At 43.0% G+C, this 20,984-nt stretch overlaps 2 protein-coding genes across 6 annotated transcripts in view; one reads left to right on the top strand and one right to left on the bottom strand.

Moving 5' to 3' along the window:
• PRORP (protein only RNase P catalytic subunit) overlaps window positions 1–3,121 on the bottom strand; it is a 48,709-nt gene extending 45,588 nt beyond the window's left edge. For both annotated transcript variants that reach the window (XR_014514302.1, XM_083452724.1), the window contains exons 1-2: window positions 2,982–3,121; window positions 260–1,595 (exon numbers count right to left, since the gene is read on the bottom strand). Coding sequence is in view for 1 of the 2 variants with exons in the window: in XM_083452724.1 (XP_083308850.1) it covers window positions 260–1,248 (989 nt within the window). In the remaining variant the exon portion in view is untranslated. The remainder of the gene's footprint in view (window positions 1–259; window positions 1,596–2,981) is intronic.
• A 193-nt stretch (window positions 3,122–3,314) lies between these two features.
• The window catches only part of PPP2R3C (protein phosphatase 2 regulatory subunit B''gamma), a 25,185-nt gene continuing 7,515 nt past the window's right edge, over window positions 3,315–20,984 (top strand). Inside the window, exons 1-7 of one of the 4 annotated variants that reach the window (XM_083452741.1) lie at window positions 3,315–3,445; window positions 7,949–8,076; window positions 14,713–14,817; window positions 14,919–15,031; window positions 16,608–16,705; window positions 16,813–16,883; window positions 18,155–18,287. In XM_083452741.1, coding sequence (XP_083308867.1) covers window positions 3,397–3,445; window positions 7,949–8,076; window positions 14,713–14,817; window positions 14,919–15,031; window positions 16,608–16,705; window positions 16,813–16,883; window positions 18,155–18,287 — 697 coding nt within the window. In that variant the 5' untranslated portion in view covers window positions 3,315–3,396. Of the gene's footprint in view, window positions 3,446–3,467; window positions 3,891–7,948; window positions 8,077–10,543; window positions 11,331–12,064; window positions 12,936–14,712; window positions 14,818–14,918; window positions 15,032–16,607; window positions 16,706–16,812; window positions 16,884–18,154; window positions 18,288–20,984 lie in introns of those variants that run through there. The other 3 variants (XM_083452742.1, XM_083452739.1, XM_083452740.1) reach the window with 3 other exon arrangements.

Genomic DNA, 20,984 nt, shown 5'->3' with positions numbered 1-20,984 from the left:
GAACCTTGCCTTGCAAAAAAAATACGATTAGCCACATCTCTAAGTTTGCTGTAACTAATACCAGACACAAAGACACAAAATTAGGAGACCTACCTAAGTATGTGACACATGGCATGCATTTACAACCAACAATAAACAAAACCAAAGATTAACAGTTGCTTAGAGTGATCAGATTCTGAAGCTTGTATGATTTGAAATTGTCTCCAGGCAAGTCTGGCTGAATCAGATCAGCCAGTTACCTGCAACAGGACAAACTTACCTTTCAAACCACTGCTTTATGCTCTGCATTAAAGCTTCTCCAGGATATACTTGATTATCTCTTAAGTAGGAGAGGATGTGCATGAGTTCGTTTTTCAAAATGTCATCCTTCACACTTCTGCCAGTGTCGAAGAAAATCTGTAAGGTATCCAGGTTTGGCACCAGGTCCTTAGCTAGCATCTCATGAAACAGTTCGCATGCAAGATTTATTTCCCCGTTAAGAAGGGCCCCCCTGATGCAGTCTCCATAGTTTGATTTTGAAGGGGTCATGACTTTTTTTAACTCCTCCAGAAGCGACAAGGCCTCCCTCCAGCGTGGTGTACCACTCAGGCCTCTGATGAGAAGACCATAACCCGATGTTTCTAAAGTCTTAAATCTGGCTTTCAGAATGTCATGGACATCGTAAATCTCCTCCGTGCTCCCCTGAGAGACACACAGGCACAAGTACTTCAGCAAAATACTGTACTGAATATCACCATCTCGTTTAGCCACTGCAGCCAACAAGGATTTGGCCACATCGATGGGGCTGTTGCAAGCTATCATTTGCTCAAACATAAGCACTTCAAACTTTCTCAGTCCCTCAAATTGTCCCTTCAGCTCTTCCCATTCACCAGCACTCAAAGGTTTTTCTGGAGGACGAAGTGTTATCCGCCTCGAAAGGATGGAACGTTCTGAATCTTCAGTGGCTTCACGGGGCCCTGATCTCCTCTTCGATGCTCCAGCAGCAAACAGGTTGAAAGGGCGTGGAGAAGAATAGTCTTTCCCCACTCTGGTCTCCCTTATACCTTCACTTTTACCTTTAAAACTCAATGTGGTAGTTCCTGGACGAATTCTGGGATCCACTGGTTTTGCACACTGATATGACGAGGTGAAAATGAAGCACCCCAAGACAGTGGGCATCTGCTGATGCTTCGGCATGGGATAAAACATGTGACTTTTCTTCAGTAACTTCAGTAGCCCCAAGCTGCTTGTTTGGTGAAAAAATACCATGATGCAAAAAAATAATGACACCGATGGAGAGAGGATAAATATTCCTGAAGGAACAGCCCAGTTATGTAGTTTGTGGAGTATTAAAACCCTTATCAAAACTGAGAAACGTGGGGTGGGATGGGATAGAAGTGAGTAGTCAATTTAGGTGTTTCAGTAAACTGAATCAGGCTTCATGTAGTCTTCAGAAAGAGATGCTGTAAGCTCATTTCAAAGTGAGAGCATCCCTTTCCCCAAATGTAAAAAAGAAAAAGAATAATAGCTTGATATCAACCCATCTTTGATGTTCTTTCAGTTGCTATATCTACACACTGAAGCAATAAGCACAATGTGAGATTTTCATTCAAATCCTGTCAAGAAACATAAAAGCAAATAAGAAGAACAAAAAAATCAATACCCCTCCAAAATGATACAATATACACAATTGCAACTTCTGACCAAAATTCCTCCTATCTACTAGTGTCAATCCCTAAATAGAAAACTCCTTTTCTTCTACTTTCTGCAGCTTCCAACCATCCTCTACAAAGGTCTTTAACTGGCATGGAAAATTAGAAGAATTGTGTAACTGGCATGAAGGAATTGCCTATCTTTACCTTAAAGGCAACTCAATCAGCGTTAACACAAAAGTTATGTTTCCAACACAATCCTACTTTCAAGTGGTTTGGCATTATTTTTCACCCTTAAGATACCGTAGCTAAGTTGCAGACACCACACCTCAGGCTTGTGTAACCCTGCTCTCCCCTCTCTTCGCACATGGCCATGATCATAAGCATCCACTTCTGTTTTCAACCACACTTTGTTATTTTGTCGGAACAGGGTAATGTTTTTACCATGGTTCATTCAAACAAACCAGGATCATAAACCATGGTTTGATTTGGGTATATGTGAACAAACCATAGTTTAAACTAATAAAATTTGCTCCAGTTTGAACAAAACAACAAACTGCTATTCAAAACCAAACCAGAGGCTCCTGATCTGCTCACAGTTATGCTGCAGGAGGAAATGAGAGGGCATTAGTTCGTTCACATAGCACTAAACCATGTTTATGTCTGAATGTAGTGTGTCTGCTGTCACGCTTGTCCCCAAGCCACCAAGGTCCACAAGCTTAATTTCCTGCTATGGAGTTTTACTGTTACACAAAGCCATGATGGAAGAACACAGGTGGCTACATTTCTGACTTATGGTAAAGAGAAGAGCTCAGATGTACCAGAAGGTGAAACGTCTTGAGATGTACTACTACTTATACTGACCACTGTTGTAAGAAAAAAGCAGAAACACACAGCCGATCCAATACTGTATCTATTTTCTCCTATGTACAGAAATTTCATGAATAGCAGCAACTGCAATCTCCATCCTCTGTTCCTCACAAGAAAAAGCTGGATGCTTCTGTTTTTATTTGTCTTTAAAAAGATGGGGAACTAATGCACATTGGGAGGGGAAAATCCGTGATATAAATACAGTATTAAATCACAGGGCTTAGCCCTACTTTTGCCTTCCCCTTCAATAGTTGTGGCAAGACAGAACTGAAATAAAATGCTCAGTGTAAACAGCCAAACACATTATTACCGCAAGCCACGACGACTCCCAAGCTGCCGTAGAGTGGAAGCTCTAGTCTAGGCACCCGAGATAACTAAGCACATGGCATGCTGGGAATTGTAGTCTATGTGAGCCGCAAACCCTCTGCACCGCCTCCCGTAGCCGCTTCTTAAACTACAGGCCCTTTCCATCCAACCGACCTAGTTACGTGATCAACGCGGCCCTTCTTCATCGCACGGAAAGCATTAACTCAGCATGGCAGAACTATCTCTGGTCAAGAAAACGCCATGCAGCGGCAAGCGCAGCAGTAGCTCCCTCAAGCTTTTTTTCCTCAGAGCCTTCAGCCAATTGGAGTGCTGCATTGAGGTCGGCTGACGAGCACGCGGGTCTCCAGGACTCAATTAACGACGAGAGCTTGCGGCAGCCATGTTACTTAAGGGAGCTCCTCTTTTACGTATGCCTTGTAGCTTTTTCTTTTTTGCCTGCACTCAAGATGGCGGCAACGGAGCGGCCGTCACGTGACGCAGGCGCCGTTTCCCGGATGTTGGTCTGTTGTCGGCGGCGGTTGTCGGGAGAGCGGTTGATGGGTCGTCTGGGACGGGAGTATCGCGGGACATGGACTGGAAGCAGGCGCTGAAGAGCCGCTTGGCCGCCAGCAGCGACCGTGAGTGCGCGCGCAGGGGTTTATAGCGGTGAGGCGGGAGGAGGACAAGGGCAAGTGTCAGCGCCTTCCTTCTTCCCTCACGGACGGGCGGCGGAATGGCCAACTGACCGTTGGAGGCCGGTTGCTGGCCTTTGGCGCTTCCGCCGCCAGGCCCCCGTCCCTTCCGCGCAGCCCTTTCAGGGAAGTCTCTTAGGAGTTTCCAGTCCCCACCCTGAAAGGATTCCGTGCCTCTCGTTAGCGATGCCCCTGAGTGAACAGAAATAGCTACGTTCTCTGCCTTTGGCGGCTTTTCTGACTCTCTTATTTCACCTTATTGCTCTCCTTATAATTCATTTCCCCTGCCGTACCTCTGTCGTAACCCTCATTCAAGGAGGTCAGGCCACCTTCCATGGGTTTCTCTCATTCTTCACAACAAGCCTCTTCTTGAGGTGTGAAGTTAAGATAGGTAATGACTTTTTTCCCGTTTCACCGGCAGAGCTTCACAAGTGATTTGAAATCAGGTGTCTCTTGTCCAAGTCCAGCACAATGCCAGTTACACCACATTGGACCCCATCTGTATTAAGTAACTTTACCTGCCAATAGAAGACAGCATCTGGCTTCATAGTCATTCTAGACCAGGGTTTTTTGGGGTTTTTTTGGGGGGGGGGACTACAATTCCCATCATCCCTGACCACTGCTTCTGCTAGCTAAGGATGGTGGGAGTTGTAGTCCAAGAACAGCTGGCTACATGGGCATAGCCAAGAATACTTACCGTAACTAACTGACCAATTGTGTCAGTTTTGCCCCCCCAACAAATCCTCCCCCCCCCAAAAAAAAAAATCCTGGTTATGCGCTTGGCTGGATACCTAAGTTTAGGAAACACTGTTGTGGACCAAGCAGTTTTTTGTTTCTATTAGTATGCTACACTGTCATTGGGTTTGCGTTTACAATCCATAATTCAAGTTAAAATTCCTGTTCAATCCACAGGCATGTGTGGAGGAAACAAGCCTACTCTTAGCATGATGACTTTTAATGCATAGAATAAATTTTCACAGTTACTATTAGGCCATAATGATTTTCTGTTGCAGTTCATATTTTTTTGCTTTAACGTCTTCTTGTTTTGGACCCAGTATTACATATTGGGAATTAAGATTGTGACAGGACGTCATTGATGGGAGCTTGACTCCGTCTTCAAATCCAACATGGTTCTAGAGTGGCTCTTAGATAGCTGCTACTGTGTTATGACGAAACAATATAAAAAAATTCCTTCCAGTAGCACCTTAGAGACCAACTAAGTTTGTTATTGGTATAAGTTTTCGTGTGCATCATGCACAAAAGTACTCTCCCACTGAGAGAGTGCATCATGCACACGGAAGCTCATACCAATAACAAACTTAGTTGGTCTCTAAGGTGCTACTGGAAGGAATTTTTTTATTTTGTTTCAACTACGGCAGACCAACACGGCTACCTACCTATAACTGTGACATTATGTGACATTGATAAATAACTGCAGTTACCTATAACACCCATACCATACAGTCATCACTTTCCCTCCAATGATGAGGAATTATAATGTGACATTATAGGCCAGAAGTGGCAAGCCTTCAGGCCACATCTGACATACAAAGCTTTCTGTGGTCCACCGGCCCTCTGCCAAAATCAGGCAACAAAAATGTGTGCCTTTTCCTCCTGTCTACTGCTTTCCTTTCAAAGGCATCTCTTCTCGTTCTGATGTGGTGCCATTGCTAAAATGTCTTAACACTGAGGAAACAAGATGGGGAGGAATCCCCAGCCTTGCTCCTCTGTTGATCGGCTGAAGGGTGGGGTGTATGTCTGAATGTGTTTGCCCACCTGAAGGGTGGGGTGTATGTCTGAATGTGTTTGCCCACCTCTCTGAGGATGTGGTCTCTATGTGCAGTGAGTGTGTGCATACACACATTGTCTGAGGCAGTATGCCTCAGTGGGAGAGTACTTTTCCCTCTTGTTCTGCTCGCAGGCTTCCTATAGACTTCTGATTGGGCACTGTGAGAAGAGGATGAGATAGGTATTTTGACAGATCCAGCATGACTATTCTTGCATTCTTAGTGAGTGTGCATTTTGCAATGCCCATCACTGTCACATAGCTCTCAGAAGGTCAGTCAACCCTTTGGGCAGCCCTCTGGCCAAATAAGGTTCTAAACCACAGAGCCTAGGGCTTGCCGATCGGAAGGTCGGCAGTTCGAATCCCTGCGACAGGGTGAGCTCCCATTGTTTGGTCCCAGATCCTGCCCACCTAGCAGTTCAAAAGCACGTCAAGTGCAAGTAGATAAATAGGGAAGGTAAGCAGTGTTTCCGTGCGCTGCTCTGGTTTGCCAGAAGCGGCTTAGTCATGCTGGCCACATGACCCGGAAGCTGTCTGTAGACAGCTCCCTTGGCCTAGAGAGCGAGATGAGCAAGCAACCCCAGAGTCATCTGCAGCTAGACCTAAAGGTCAGGGGTACCTTTATCTTTACCCCTGTTACAAGCATTTGTATTGTCTTTACCAAAAGTAGTTGCTTACGCCATTACATTGTCTTGGGCCCTATGTTTAGACTAGCTCACCAGGCTGTGTGAGATATACAGTACTCTTTGAATCAGAACGGAAAGCCTTTCAGAGGATTGTTTGGGTGAAGCAGATTAATAACTTTTTTGAGAACTTTAGAATTCCATGTCCCATGGGAAAGTACTTTCCTAGTCCATCTCAAACTGGTAGATCCAGTGAATGGTACCCACAGCTGATATTTCCTTCCATGTGATTACATGACCATTAGGGATTGTCACACTTGAGTGCTTTCCTATTCTATATTTACTTATTTATGTTAGATGATTTATTGTATCATATATTGTAAAAAAAAAAAAATTGAACTGATCTACAACAAAATGTATTTTTGCTGTTTCCTAAATTGGATGGTAGAATCATAAAATTTAGAGTTGACAGAATGGGTCATGTAGGCCAGTCCCCTGCAATGCATGGTACAGGAGGCTAGGGTTTTCCTTTTATTTATGAAAAGTTTTGCCCTGCCTTTGAGGCCACCAAGGCAGATCCCCAATTAAAACACAAATAAAATAAAAAAGAGGGAGGAGATAAAAACAGACACAACAGCGACAGGGGAAGAGCATTGAGTCAATTAAAAAACTACAGTGCCACCCAAAAGTCAGAAGAGAAAGGACCAGCCAAACCTCTTTCAGGAGGGAATTTCATAATCTGCTGCAGCTGCAAAGCCCTACTCTTGTGTCCCCTCCAGCTGCACCTCCAAGGGTGGCAAGAATACAGAACCAGGCAACCTCAAAAGTTGATCACCATTTGCAAGCAGGGCACCAGGCACATTTGCGAGCACCTCAAAAAGTGGGTGCCATTTTTTGTGCCTGGCTGACACTCAAGGTTTACTGAAATGTATGTGCTTTGAAGCCTCAAAGTATATGTTAAGGATAGACAAAATGTTAAGGAGTTTAACAATAAAGAGTAGAGTATTTTGAAAACTGAAGTACAATACCAGTATCTTTATTGTAAACACCAAATTAAACGTGTATTAACAATTTCTTCTAAAAATGTGATATTAAGAGTGTGTCACTTATGTGAATTGTGTATTAGTTCATGCTTATCAAAATAATAAATAAAAAGTGTTGCCGACCCCCCTGCCCCGTGGTGACTAGACATTCTGTTTTGGCGCCCACAACCCAGGTCCCAGAAGCCGTTTGGCTCCTAGCTTTTCTATCCTAACCCTGATTCATTGTGCTAGCTCAGCTCCCTTTTAAGAGGCTAGAAAAGGCCTTCAGTGTTCCTCTCCCTATGGAGCTGTAAGGATTGCATTTCTCAATGTTAAATGGATAAGAGAGGTTGCTACTAAAATGCATAAAATATTATGCAAGATTGACACTGGAATTCTAAAATTGACGAGGGACTGAACTACACGTGGACACAATTTATAGAAAAACCCATTTATAAATTGCTCTGAGAGGAGATTCTTAACTTCCCCTTCCACAGGCTAAACCACTCACCATGACATGTTTTTTTCTACCTGTAGAGTTGCAAATATATGTGTGTCTCAAAGCATCCATCAGACTTCTGTTACAAGTAAATAGAAATAATATGTTGTTCTGCCCTAAAACCTGCAACCCTTCTCAATCTGTTAGCACAGCTGTTGTGATGTAGTAGAACATTCTAACAGCTCTGGGAAAGAGCTCAACAATAGCTTTTTAATAATTACTAAAGCTTATATGGACAAAGTGAAAAGTCACTCTGGGAGGCAAAGCTTTCATGGGAACTGCTGTATGCTCTTAGCAGGAAGGGATTTTGCAGCCAACGTTGCTTTGGAGACTGAGAGAATATTGGGCAGAGAAGCCAGAGTGTTTGCTTGTGTATGTGTTTCAAACAGGCATGTGAGATTTGACAAATCATTTGGCTGCAAGTCTCTGGCATAATTATACAAAAGCAGAAATAAATATTTTGCATATGGAAGTACATTTTGCTATGAAATGTAATGCATCCCATATTACATTAACTAGCTAAAAGGAGTGATCAGGAGCTGAAGGATGAAGAGATGGAGCTGTTTACAAAATACTACCTGGAATGGAAAGGAGGGAGGAAAAATGCCAGTACATCCTATATGAGCATACCACGATTTTATTATAGGGTAAGTATGGTTTTCAGTGCTCATTTGCTCTCCAGTTTAAAAGGGGGAAAGTGTTCTGTGGAATCAATTTGCTAGTTTCATATTACCAAAGGGAATTAAGCACACACATTAATTGATTTCTTTCACTACAAAGTCCATTGACATAAATAGCCTAGATAACCAAGGAGAGGAATCCTACTCTATTTTGTTTTGCACAAAAGTGTTGTTTAAAACAGATTTCCATAACTAAGATTTTCTGTGGTTGACTCATAGATTCTACTCCAAATAATTAATTCTTACACACACACACTTCTTCCATCTGAGTAATCTCAGAGCAGTTTGCAAAAAAAAAATAAAAAATCAGTAAGGTAGAATAATATTAAAAAATGAAACCACTGTAAAATTCTATCTGTAGCCAGCAATGTGTCCTATTCAAATGTGGAAATTAGTAACCATCAAATGCCTAGGTAAGCTTATAGGTCTCAAGCAGGTATCAAAAGCTCATCAGAGTCAGTGCCTGCCTTATTTCAAAGGGGATCAAGTTCCATAGAGCGGGCACCATTACAGAAATGGAACCCCCTCTGTTTGCTGCATATCATGGCTTAACTAACAGCAGTACCACCAGTAGAGCTCCCACCCCCCCACCCCCAGTGGTATTGGCAAACAAGCAGGTATACATGGCAGCCAATGTTCTTTTAGCTATCCAGACCCATTCTGAATAATACTGCATTCTTAGTAGACAGAGATAATGCATTACAGTTTTTGTCTATGTATACCGTGTCTGGATGGGGGGTGGGATGCGAATCCTCTACTACTTGTCCAAGTGAATTCGCTGATGAGTGCAGCTGCTTCTTACAGGTTTGTGGTGTAAAGAGGGCCTGTTAAAAGTTTCACCAGTAAGCTTTAACCATTTTGCATTATGTGTTCAACAGGGTGGATTGATTAAAATACATGATTTAAAGTGGCCTTTTAAATCAGTGTGATTTAAATAAGCAATAAAAGGCCACTTTAAATCATTAATTTAAATCAAGTTTCCCACCAATACTACTTCAGATGTTTCCAGAATAAATGTGCAATTATAACCACTAAATCATGTTAATGTTCAACCAAATAGAATATTATTTACACTGCTGTGTCATTCTTATAATCAGACCTTTTGTCACTGCGTATGTTTTGCATGCTATTTTTTTCTTACTGAAAGAGGGAACATAGAATCATAGAATTGTAGGAAGGGATCTCAAGGGATCTAGTCCAACCCCTTGCAGTGCAAGAATCTCAACCAATGCATCCATGACACATGACCATCCAACATCTGCATAAAAATGTCCAATGGTGGTGAGTCCACCACAGGTTTCCAATTTTCCATTAGAAGGTCTTTCTTACAAACAATACTCATGAGAGCTTGTGAAGTTAACACTGCAATTCTATGCATATCTGCTGAGAAGGAAGTCCGATTGAGTTTCTCTGGTGCTCACTCTCAGGGAAATACTGTAGGTATAAGAGAAACTTAATAATAATAATAATAAACAACTGTAAATACTATCATCATCATCATCATTATCATCTTTATCTTTATACCCCAGCTTTTTCCCTGATGGGACTCAAGGAAGCTTCTAGATAAAATTAAGAACCATTGAAAACGGAAAAAAACAATCATTAAAAGCAATTAAACATTGATAGAATTAAAACTATACACATATATAAAATGGGATTCAAGGTGGCTTCCAGGTAAAATTAAGAACCATTAAAAACGGGGGGGGGATCATTATAAGCAATTAAACATTGATATAATAAACATTGATATAATTTCATATATAAAAAATCTGTTAAAATCATGCCAGTAATAACAATAAAAACAGCATGGCACCAGCCCTTTCATTAAAAGCAGTCAGTTCCCAAAAGCCTATTGGAACAAACAAGTCTTCACCTGTCGGCGGAAGGACAACGGGGAGGGAGCACAAGTGTATTTCAAAGATTGCAATGTTGCTCTGTTGTGCAAATGTCTGCACCTCTTTTTCTTCAATTGAATGCTGTTGAACATCTATTCAGACAGATTGGTATGCTGGAAGCATCTGTCCTGTGTGGCAGGGACTTGTCTCATGCTACGTTTTTGGACAGTTTATCCTGTGGTTTCTTGTCTCATGCTTCTTGGTACATCAAGTGTGGGGAAAGAAGCCTACCTTGGTGTAGGGGGAAACCCTGTTCTTGTATTTGAGGAAGACTGAGAGATTTGTTACCCCAAATTCTTGGGTTTTGTAAAACCCAGTCCAAAACATTCATGTGCTAACCATTCTCTTGGGGATTCTGCCCTCTGTTCATTGCTTCTAGCATGGCAAGTACTTGGGAGATTCCTCTTCTCCTCTGCTGTCTCTTCTTTTGGAAGTGACTTTGCAGCACAGAGCTGTTTGAGACCTGCAGGCACAGACACACAGTGCAGATCTCTGCCCTGGACTCAGTCTGCAGAGACCACTTTGCCTTTTTTCTCCAGGAACCATTCCCAACTGTTATGGAGGGAGAACTGCAAGGCAAATCCAAATCATCTGGTCGGGCCCCTCGTGGCCCCACCTGGACAGATGAGGAGACCAGAGTCCTATTGGGTCACTGGAATACCTTGCTGGTCCAGCGCCGGGTTCAGAACATGCCCACCAACAGTGATTTGTATGCTGTCCTAGCCAAGAAGATGGCAGAGGAGGGATTCCTACGCACGCGAATCCAGTGCAACAACCGGATCCGAGATCTTCGCAAAGCATATCGCAAGGCAAAGGATGCGATGGGCAAGGCAGGGGCCACGCCAGTTCGCTGTCGCTTCTTCAGGGAGCTGGATGAGATCTGTGGAGGAGAAACAGAAACTGGCCCCTCTTCAGTGAGTCAGGCTATGAGACTCCAGCCCTCCACTACCACAGTTCAACCAGGGCCTTCCTGGCAACCTATACCAGAAACTTCCTGGAAGGTGGAAGAGGACTCTGAGATGGAAGCAACCTTTGAAGGACTCAGTGATGCCACACAGCCCCTCCAGGAGGTGCTGAAGATTAAGGTGGAATCTGAACTTGAAGAGGTTGCTTCCTTTCAGCTGCCCCTGCAGCCTGTTTCTTCATCTTCCTCCAGCACAGTGGCAACCGCATCTGCCTTGGAGGAAGAACTACCATCCGTTTTCCAAGAACCAGACACCCTAATGCCTGCCAGGTCAGCTTCTGCTCAGGCTCCACAGCTATTGCCAACCAGTTGCAATTCAGAGCAGAGGTTAAAAGCAGGAGTCCCGGACAAAGTACTCATAGGTGAGTCTTTTTAATCATTTGTCCACATTTCTCTCTGAAGGAATACCCACTGCTGTAATTAAGCTTCTATTTCTCTTTGCTTCAGGCTTTTAATCTAACAATGTATGGAAAGAGAGGAGGGTTCATCATGTTACTATATTTGGTGATGGCTAGAGTTGTCTTTGAAATTCCTCCTCAGCAATTCCATGTAGTTAATTTCACTTCCATAGTAAAGTGTCCTCAAATTGGTCATGTCCTTAACCTAATTTCTGCTGACAGGCCCAAGGTTTTGCTGGATGAAGCTTCTGCTTCTCTTTCTAAAGGAATCCTTTATCATGGATTGAAGAAGGCGGTTACAAAATTCACCTGCACACTGGACTTTTGTTTCAACTGTCACTGAAACTATTTTGGCTTGCAAACATGAAATCATAGTGGGATATTCTTTTGCCATCAATCAACCTATTGTTGTTACCAGAGAAGGGGTCCCAATTACAAAGACTGGCTAGACATATTACCAATGACATTACCACTAAAAGCATTCCTTTTTCTGACCTCTTATTTGCTAACCACAAATATAAATTATCTTGCTAACATACCCAGTTGGAGGTAGTGACATGATAGCAGAAAGTTCCCTCTCCTTGAACTCCTTCCCTCCTAATTTGTGTTTTGTTTACAGTAACTGTGTTCATGTACTCTTACTCTTGCTTCTTCATCATTTGTGTGTGTTTGTTTGTTTTCTTTCCCCCAAAAAACAGGGAGACCAACAGGTGACCCAGAGGCAGCAGCACCCAGGCAACCAGTGCCAGCCATGGACAGGGTGGCACAGATGAGGGCTAGAAGACGCCGGGCCAGGGAGGAAACCATAGACCGCCTGCTGGAGGAGATAAGAGCTGGAAGGGAGGCCATGGACACAACATTCCGACTGTTCCTTGAACAGCAGCGCTCATTTCAGAACAGCCTCATCCGGGAGATGCGACTGGCAAGGCGAGAACAGCGTCAGGCTGCTGAAGCTGAGCTCCGGGCTCGCCAGGAAGAGTGGCAACAGCAGAGGACTCAACGGATCCTGGACACAAACAGAACTGATGCTGAGATAGTTCGATTCCGCCAAGAGCTCAATCTCCTTAGACACAATTTTATAGATTTCTTTTCAGCAGCAAGATCTTTCCCCACAGAAGCCTCTCCTGTGCCTGCCCAGGGGGAGAGTCCTGGCCCTTGTCGATCACACCAAGAAGGCTACACGCCCAGAGCAACTGAAGTGCAAGCATCTCTTCCAGGCCCATGGGTGCTTGGGGTGCCTTCAAGGGGGAGGAGAGGGAGACCAAGGAGACGTGGTGGTGCTACCAGGAAGCAGGTCCACAGAGAGTAATCACCATGTGATTGAGCTAGTGCTTTTGATGGTCTGCTCATGGAACTGGTGCTATTCAACATTCTGTCTACCTCTTTTATTTCTGCACTGACTGTCAACCTCTTTGGTTTCTTCAACTTTTTAAAATGTACTTGAATAGTTTGCATTGCTTTTTGTCTTTATGTAGCAATGGTCATTTTTATTGTATGCTTTCCAGTGATTCTGTAATTTTCTTCTTTTCCTTCAGTTTCTGCAATAAATTCTTTATTCACACAAAAAAATGTCATATACTTTAATGTCAGGTGACGGTGCACATAAATCTGATAGATGGGCCTTACAAATGTGAGTAGAGGTTTGAATCTGGTTTGCAGTTAGGCTCAGATTATTGATGGGAAGGGGTGAATGTGCACATTCAGCTACACACAAGGCATTCTACAATTCATTTAAATTTGCCCCATTATTTGAACTGCAATAGCAAATATATAGTATTCTTGATCAAAAATCTTCATAAATATGATCAGCTTTTTATTACTACATAAAAGCTGGTAAAATTGACTAAAATCCTAAATCCAAAGATCCTTGCAGTTAGATTACTGCAATGCATTATTCGTGGGTCTCTGAAGACGGTTTGGAAACCTCAGCTAGTACAGAAATCAATAGTCAGGTTGCTCACCGGGGCCGGAAGGGCTGAGCATATAAAACCAATTCTGACCTGACTGCACTGACTGCCAATTAGTTTCCAGGTCCAGTGTAAAATGCTGCTTTTGACCTATAAAGCCTTAAATGGCTCAGGACTGCAATACCTCAAGGACTGCTGCTCCCCATATGAACCAACCCAGATGCTGCAAACTTAATCTTAGGCCCCTTTTTGTGGACCCCTGCATGAGAAGTCTCAAGGATGACCTCCTGTTTGTGGAATGCTGTTCCCAGGGAAGCTCATTTGGTAACATTTATGTCTTTAGGCACCAGGCAAAAACTCTCTTCTATAACCAGGCCTTTGGTCTTTAATTATCCTTGGCCCCCTCTGCCTCGGTATGCTGGAGCAACTCAGCCAGAGGGAGGTCCATCTCCTACTGTATAATGGGTACACAAGGTGAGATAAAAATTGAGAGTTCTTAACATAAAGTGACTTCCATACTGTATTTTCAAAGGTGCAGGGGCGGCAGGCTTCTGAGCAGTGGTTGCCCTGCCCTTGTGAAATCAGATTGACTAACTGAGGCTCCTTAGAATAATCTTCCCTGATCTGATGACCTCCCATTGTAGTTGGACTACAACTTCTATCAGCCCCAGCCAGCATGGACCAGTGATCTGACTCCGAATAAGGCTGTTTCTTACAATCTTATGTGGCAGAACTGTGCCTTCTCTTACTGAGGTTTCTTCAGAGGATGGTGGAATGGGAAGGAGAGACACACCTGACCTTCTGGCAAGAGAAGAACCTCTTTTCATTGTTGCCTCTTAGCCACTGCCTTCTACAAGCTGCATTGGTTATGGCGTGGAGATGGGCTAGTTCAGGAAATCAGATTTACCCTGTCCATTTTGACACATCTGCTTGTCAAAAGAAGAGAAAACAAACCTACAAGTAAAGTGACTTCAAGCAATAATTCCTGTAGCACGGATGTAATCAGTTTTGAGCTATACATTGTAGTTTTGAGTTTTCAAAAGGATGTGAAAAGGACTGGTTCTATTTTGCAGGCTTGCTTCATTTTGTTGTGGTGGGACCTTGCATATTGTTGTCAAGCTTTAATACTCAAAGATTTTTAACTTGTAGAATCATGTCTTTATATAAAAGTTATATTAGGCACATATTAGACTTGGGAGTTTGAATTCACTATTGCTATGCCAACATGCAGACAATTTAAAAATAGTTGGGACAGCTGACATACACATCAATCTACTGTTTTTCTTTGCCCCCTTTACATATTGAAGAAAAGTCGACTAATTTCTGTTGTGGCCACAAACCATGTTTGCATGCAATTTTTACTGTAATTGCCCAGCCTGGGTTCTGGTCAGTAGAGTTGTGCCACACTACAAATAACATTCATTTCTTTCTTTCTTTAGTTGCCAGCAGAAGATGAAATTTTATTACAGAAACTAAGAGAAGAATCCAGAGCAGTCTTTTTGCAGAGAAAAAGCAGAGAACTACTAGATAATGAAGAACTGCAAGTAAGGAAAAAAAATGTGTTTCTTAATCTCAGGTAAACAATTCTTGATCATTTTGTCTTGCAATAGTTCCCTAACGTTTTGCCTCCATCCCCCTTTTTAAGAATTTGTGGTTTCTGCTGGACAAACATCAGACATCACCCATGATGGGAGATGAAGCAATGATCAACTATGAAAGCTTCCTGAAAGTTGGTGAGAAAGCTGGATCCAAGTGCAAGTAAGGCACCTATATTTTCAGGACCTACGCTAGTCTGCCCTTAGCTTAAGAGTTCTGGATTGTCTTGGTCAACATTTAAATTGCAGGTTGTTATGACTTAATTTTAATTTCTCCCTATATGTCCCTCTTTAAATTTGTAGGCAGCTCTTTAGAAGAGCTGTTAGAACACACGGGAACTTAGGAAGCTGCCTTATATCAAGCTCATTGGTCCATCTAGCTAAGTATTGTCTACACAGACTGGCAGCGGCTCTCCAGGATTTCAGAGAGGGTTCTCTCCTCATGGCCTTCCGACCAATTCAGCTATGGGGAGCAGTGATAAGAGCCGGGGGTGGCAGTGGCTGATGATTAGTGCGCCTGATAGTAGAACTCTGTGGACTGGACCAGTGCAACAGTACTGCTGATACTGGTGGCAGTGGGCAAATAGTACCTCAGGAATGAGTTAAGCCTTTTTACATCCCTGTTTGCTCATATTCTACCTCACGGTAAAATTCACGTAGTTCTGCAAAGATATATTGTTGGCTGTCAGAAGGAAGTTCTGATAAAAACATCATTTGAGCAGCTGTAAAGTGGTTGGAGGGGAAGTACCATTATAGGTAGCAAAATAAGGGGGGTTTTTTTGCTGTGACTTTGTACGCAGTAGGCAGCAGAGTGCTTTTATGTGTTTGGCAGAAGCATCCTGATAGTGAGTATAGGACAGCAATCCTTGGCATACTCATGGCTTCTTACCAGAACTGAGGTGAAAGCTCAAGCTGGTCAAATAGCAAGCAGATGATGTGAGAGAGGTATCAAAGATATGCTTGCAGAGCTTATTATAATATTTCTTCAGGATATAGCACCTTCTGAGGGGCTCTAACAATGTGGGCGTTCAGTCCACAACCTCAAACCCAATTTGATGGTGGTTTTCACAATTTCCCAGTGCAGCACTGATAATTGCAAACCCAGCCACATGGAAAGCCATACCTGTGGAATAGCTTCATGCTTGGTTCAGTAGATTTTTCACCACACTGTTCTTGTTTTTACCCATAGTTGTTTGCTTGGTGAACATTTCTGGAACTGTGTGGGAAGTTGCTTTCCATAAGGATCTGCCTTCTGTTTCTAGGTGTAAATCAGGCCTAATCAGGTGTGAATCAGGCGGGGGGGGGGATGCTGCTGAGCTTGGTTGCTGCAAGTTCATGTACTGTAATTCATGTACTGGAACTTACGTCAGATTAGCATTCAAACTAGGATGTGGCTCTGAGACATTGCTTAGGCTTTTGGTTAATTATTACAATTTGGATCCGGAATGAAAAGCAGTAATGAATTGCACCAACTAGGTTTTTTCCAGAACTGCTGTTCAATGTAGTTGGAATATGTGAGCTTCTTATGTGGGTTGGTTTCCTGTTTGTGTCCCATACTTCCATGATACACCCTTGCTTGCTCAGTCAAGGTACTCTCCCTTCCAAAGACCCAGACCCATACATCAGAGTCCCACAACATAATTACCAGGAAAATGTGTAAATTATGAAACTGACTGAACCTATGGAAGACTTACAGTGGCTCACAGAACTTCAAAATTGTTGTTTTTTATATTTCACAGGCAGTTCTTCACGGCTAAAGTCTTTGCTAAGTTACTTCACAACGATCCCTATGGAAGGATATCTATCATGCAGTTTTTCAATTATGTGATGAGGAAAGGTGGGTCTTTTTCTGTTTTGAATGTATTGTCATATTTTGTTTCACTTTGCCCTTGACTTTCTTTGCCTCAAAACAGATTCTGTCATGTATCTGTATCTGTTTTACAGTGTGGCTATACCAAACGAGAATAGGTCTCAGTTTATACGACGTGGCTGGACAAGGTTACCTCAGGGAATCGGTAAGTAATGCATGTTCAACATGTCGCCTGGCATAAGCTAAAGTGCTTTTTCGTGTCTTGAATTGTGGGAATGTATTTGGTAATCAGGTGTTTACATACAATTATGTATGCAAACTGGAATGTTTTAGGTAAGCAATATTCTCCTTTAGTTGTTTCTTGGAGAGAGTGCAGTAGTCTGTTTCTGCTTAACACAGTTGGCATATTAAGTACCTGATGTTCAATGAGTCTATCTGATGTTCAGTTCCAAAGAATCACAGCTCAAGGGTTATCTTAACTGCTCTGTAATAGATTGTTATTGTTTAGTCTTTTAGTCGTGTCCGACTCTTCGTGACCCCATGGACCAGAGCACGCCAGGCATTCCTGTCTTCTACTGCCTCCCACAGTTTGGTCAGACTCATGCTGGTAGCTTCGAGAACACTATCCAACCATCTCGTCCTCTGTCGTCCCCTTCTCCTTGTGCCCTCCATCTTTCCCAACATCAGGGTCTTTTCCAGGGAGTTTTCTCATGAGGTGGCCAAAGTATTGGAGCCTCAGCTTCAGGATCTGTCCTTCCAGTGAGCACTCAGGGCTGATTTCCTTAAGAATGAATAGGTTTGATCTTCTTGCAGTCCATAGGACTCTCAAGAGTCTCCTCCAGCACCATAATTCAAAAGCATCAATTCTTCGGCGATCAGCCATCTTTATGGCCCAGCTCTCACTTCCATACATCACTTCTGGAAAAACCATAGCTTTAACCTGTACTAGATAGGAGAATATTATTTGACAAAGCTTTGGTAACTAACCTGCATCTTGTATTGTGTTATGTTTGTGGCAGTGAAGCCTCTCAGCATGCACAAGCATCAGGAAGGAAGGGTATGTGGCATGAAGGGTCGCTAGAGAGTCGGGTTCTTCTGGAGTGTTCACTAGTGTTTGCTTGTTGCATCCTTACAGCGCCTGTAGGAAGCAGCTGGAGACAAATGGTCCATTCCAGACCACTGTAAAGTACAAGATAAGCGTGAACAGCTGCAGCTCAAGTCATGGTGACACCTAGGGCTGCCATACATCCAGAATTTCCCAGACATACGGGATTCGTCAGTCGGAAGTGTTGATTTTTTGTCGAATTTCTTGAAAAGTAGCTCAAAAACTTCATTTAAAAAAACAGATTTTACAAAAAAGAGCTCTACAACTCTGCCGGGGGGGGGGGCGGGGAGCCTTTGTGCCAGATTTTTACTTTTGAAATACGGCAAGCCTACCTATACCATAATCATATATGTTCTTGTTTCATTTCCCAGGATTTAGAAAATTATATTCTGGAACTCATCCCCACATTACCACAGTTGGATGGTTTAGAGAAATCCTTTTACTCATTCTATGTCTGCACCGCAGTCAGGAAATTCTTCTTCTTTTTAGATCCTCTCCGAACAGGTAAGTTTAATTTCATAGAATCATAGAATCATAGAATCATAGAGTTGGAAGAGACCACAAGGGTCATCGAGTCCAACCCCCTGCCAAGCAGGAAACACCATCAGAGCACTCCTGACATATGGTTGTCAAGCCTCTGCTTAAAGACCTCCAAAGAAGGAGACTCCACCACACTCCTTGGCAGCAAATTCCACTGTCGAACAGCTCTTACTGTCAGGAAGTTCTTCCTAATGTTTAGGTGGAATCTTCTTTCTTGTAGTTTGTATCCATTGCTCCGTGTCCGCTTCTCTGGAGCAGCAGAAAACAACCTTTCTCCCTCCTCTATGTGACATCCTTTTATATATTTGAACATGGCTATCATATCACCCCTTAACCTCCTCTTCTCCAGGCTAAACATGCCCAGCTCCCTTAGCCGATCCTCATAAGGCATTGTTTCCAGGCCTTTGACCATTTTGGTTGCCCTCCTCTGTACACGTTCTAGTTTGTCAGTGTCCTTCTTGAACTGTGGTGCCCAGAACTGGACACAGTACTCCAGGTGAGGTCTGACCAGAGCAGAATACAGTGGCACTATAACTTCCCTTGATCTAGATGCTATACTCCTATTGATGCAGCCCAGAATTGCATTGGCTTTTTTAGCTGCCGCGTCACACTGTTGGCTCATGTTAAGTTTGTGGTCAACCAAGACTCCTAGATCCTTTTCACATGTACTGCTCTCAAGCCAGGTGTCACCCATCTTGTATTTGTGCCTCTCATTTTTTTTGCCCAAGTGCAATACTTTACATTTCTCCCTGTTAAAATTCATCTTGTTTGTTTTGGCCCAGTTCTCTAATCTGTCAAGGTCGTTTTGAAGTGTGATCCTGTCTTCTGGGGTGTTAGCCACCCCTCCCAGTTTGGTGTCATCTGCAAATTTGATCAGGATGCCCTTAAGTCCATCATCCAAGTCGTTGATAAAGATGTTGAATAAGACCGGGCCCAAGACAGAACCCTGTGGCACCCCACTAGTCACTCTTCTCCAGGATGAAGAGGAACCATTGATGAGCACCCTTTGGGTCCGGTCAGTCAGCCAGTTACAAATCCACTGAGTGGTAGCATAGTCAAGACCGCATTTTACCAGCTTCTTTACAAGAATATCATGGGGCACCTTGTCAAATGCCTTGCTGAAATCAAGGTAGACTACATCCACTGCGTTCCCTTCATCTACCAGGCTTGTAATTCTGTCAAAAAATGAGATCAGATTAGTCTGACATGACTTATTTTTCAGAAATCCATGCTGACTATTGGTGATCACAGCATTCCTTTCTAGGTGCTCACAGATTGTTTGCTTAATGATCTGCTCCAGAATCTTCCCTGGTATTGATGTTAGACTGACTGGGCGGTAATTATTTGGGTCCTCTCTTTTCCCCTTTTTGAAAATAGGGACAACATTTGCCCTCCTCCAGTCTGCCGGGACTTCGCCTGTTCTCCAGGAATTCTCAAAGATGACTGCCAGTGGTTCTGAGATCACATCTGCCAGTTCTTTTAATACTCTTGGATGCAGTTCATCTGGCCCTGGAGACTTGAATACATCTAAACTAGCCAAGTATTCTTGTACTATCTCCTTAGTTATTCTGGGCTGTGTTTCCTCTGCTGAATCATTTCCTCCAAATTCTTCAGGTCGGGCATTGTTTTCTTTATCGGAGAAGACTGAGGCAAAGAAGGCATTTCCTTTTTTTTTTTTTTGTCTTGAGCAGGGACCAGGACCCTGGGCAGGTGGGCAGGCAACACCTGCTGACCAGCAAGGTGTGCTGGGGCAGCTCTATAAAGCCTGCCTGCCCTGGGGGCAAGACCAGACTCTGCTTGTAGCTGCAGTTGCTTGTAGCTGCATCCATCTCCCCCCACCTGCTGGACTTACTGAAGTTAGGTAGACATTCAGTATTTTTCACTATTTACAGCAGAATGATTCCCCCTCCCCTATATTGCAGTAAAACTGGGGCAAGTCTTGACCTAAAAGGCAGCATATGAATGTTTTAGCAAGGCAAAGGGAAATTCACAAAAAATACAAGAGAATACAATACATGAACAGAGTACTTTTTCTTTCTTATTAAAATTATATACAGTGGTGCCCCGCAAGACGAATGCCTCGCAAGACGGAAAACCCGCAAGATGAAAGGGTTTTCCGTTTTCAGAGGTGCTTCGCAGGACGAATTTCCCTATGGGCTTGCTTCACAAGACGAAAATGTCTTGCGATTCTTGAGGTTTTTTTCCGCTCCCCAACCCCTTTTTCTAAAGCGCTAAGCTGCTAATAGCCTTTTAGCAGCTAATCCGCTAATCCCTTAATAGCCGTTAATAGCCCTTAAACTACTAATAGCGCTAATCCGCTAATGGGCTTGATTCGCAAGACAAAAAACTGCAAGACGAAGAGACTCACGGAACGGATTATTTTCGTCTTGCGAGGCACTACTGTATTCATCTGAAATAATACTTGGTCAATTAGTAAAATTATTAAATGTAATTCTCTCCGTGTTGGCTCTTCTAGACTATATGAAGTGCTAATGACAAATGGTTTATTTAAAATTGTTTAAAAATATCATTTGTTTTTCTCTTATAATTTTGATTGACTTGAAGGTTTCCAAATACTAAAACCGTTTCCTCTCATTCAGTCGCCTTTGTCATGCTAAGTGGAAACTTTCTTGATGAAGCCCCTGAATATTCCAGTCATTA

Source organism: Podarcis tiliguerta (assembly GCF_965153285.1).
Source record: "Podarcis tiliguerta genome assembly, chromosome: 1".
NCBI classification, from domain to species: Eukaryota; Metazoa; Chordata; class Lepidosauria; order Squamata; family Lacertidae; genus Podarcis; species Podarcis tiliguerta.
Note: the sequence above shows the minus strand (reverse complement) of the source record. Positions and strands in the feature narration are given on the sequence as shown.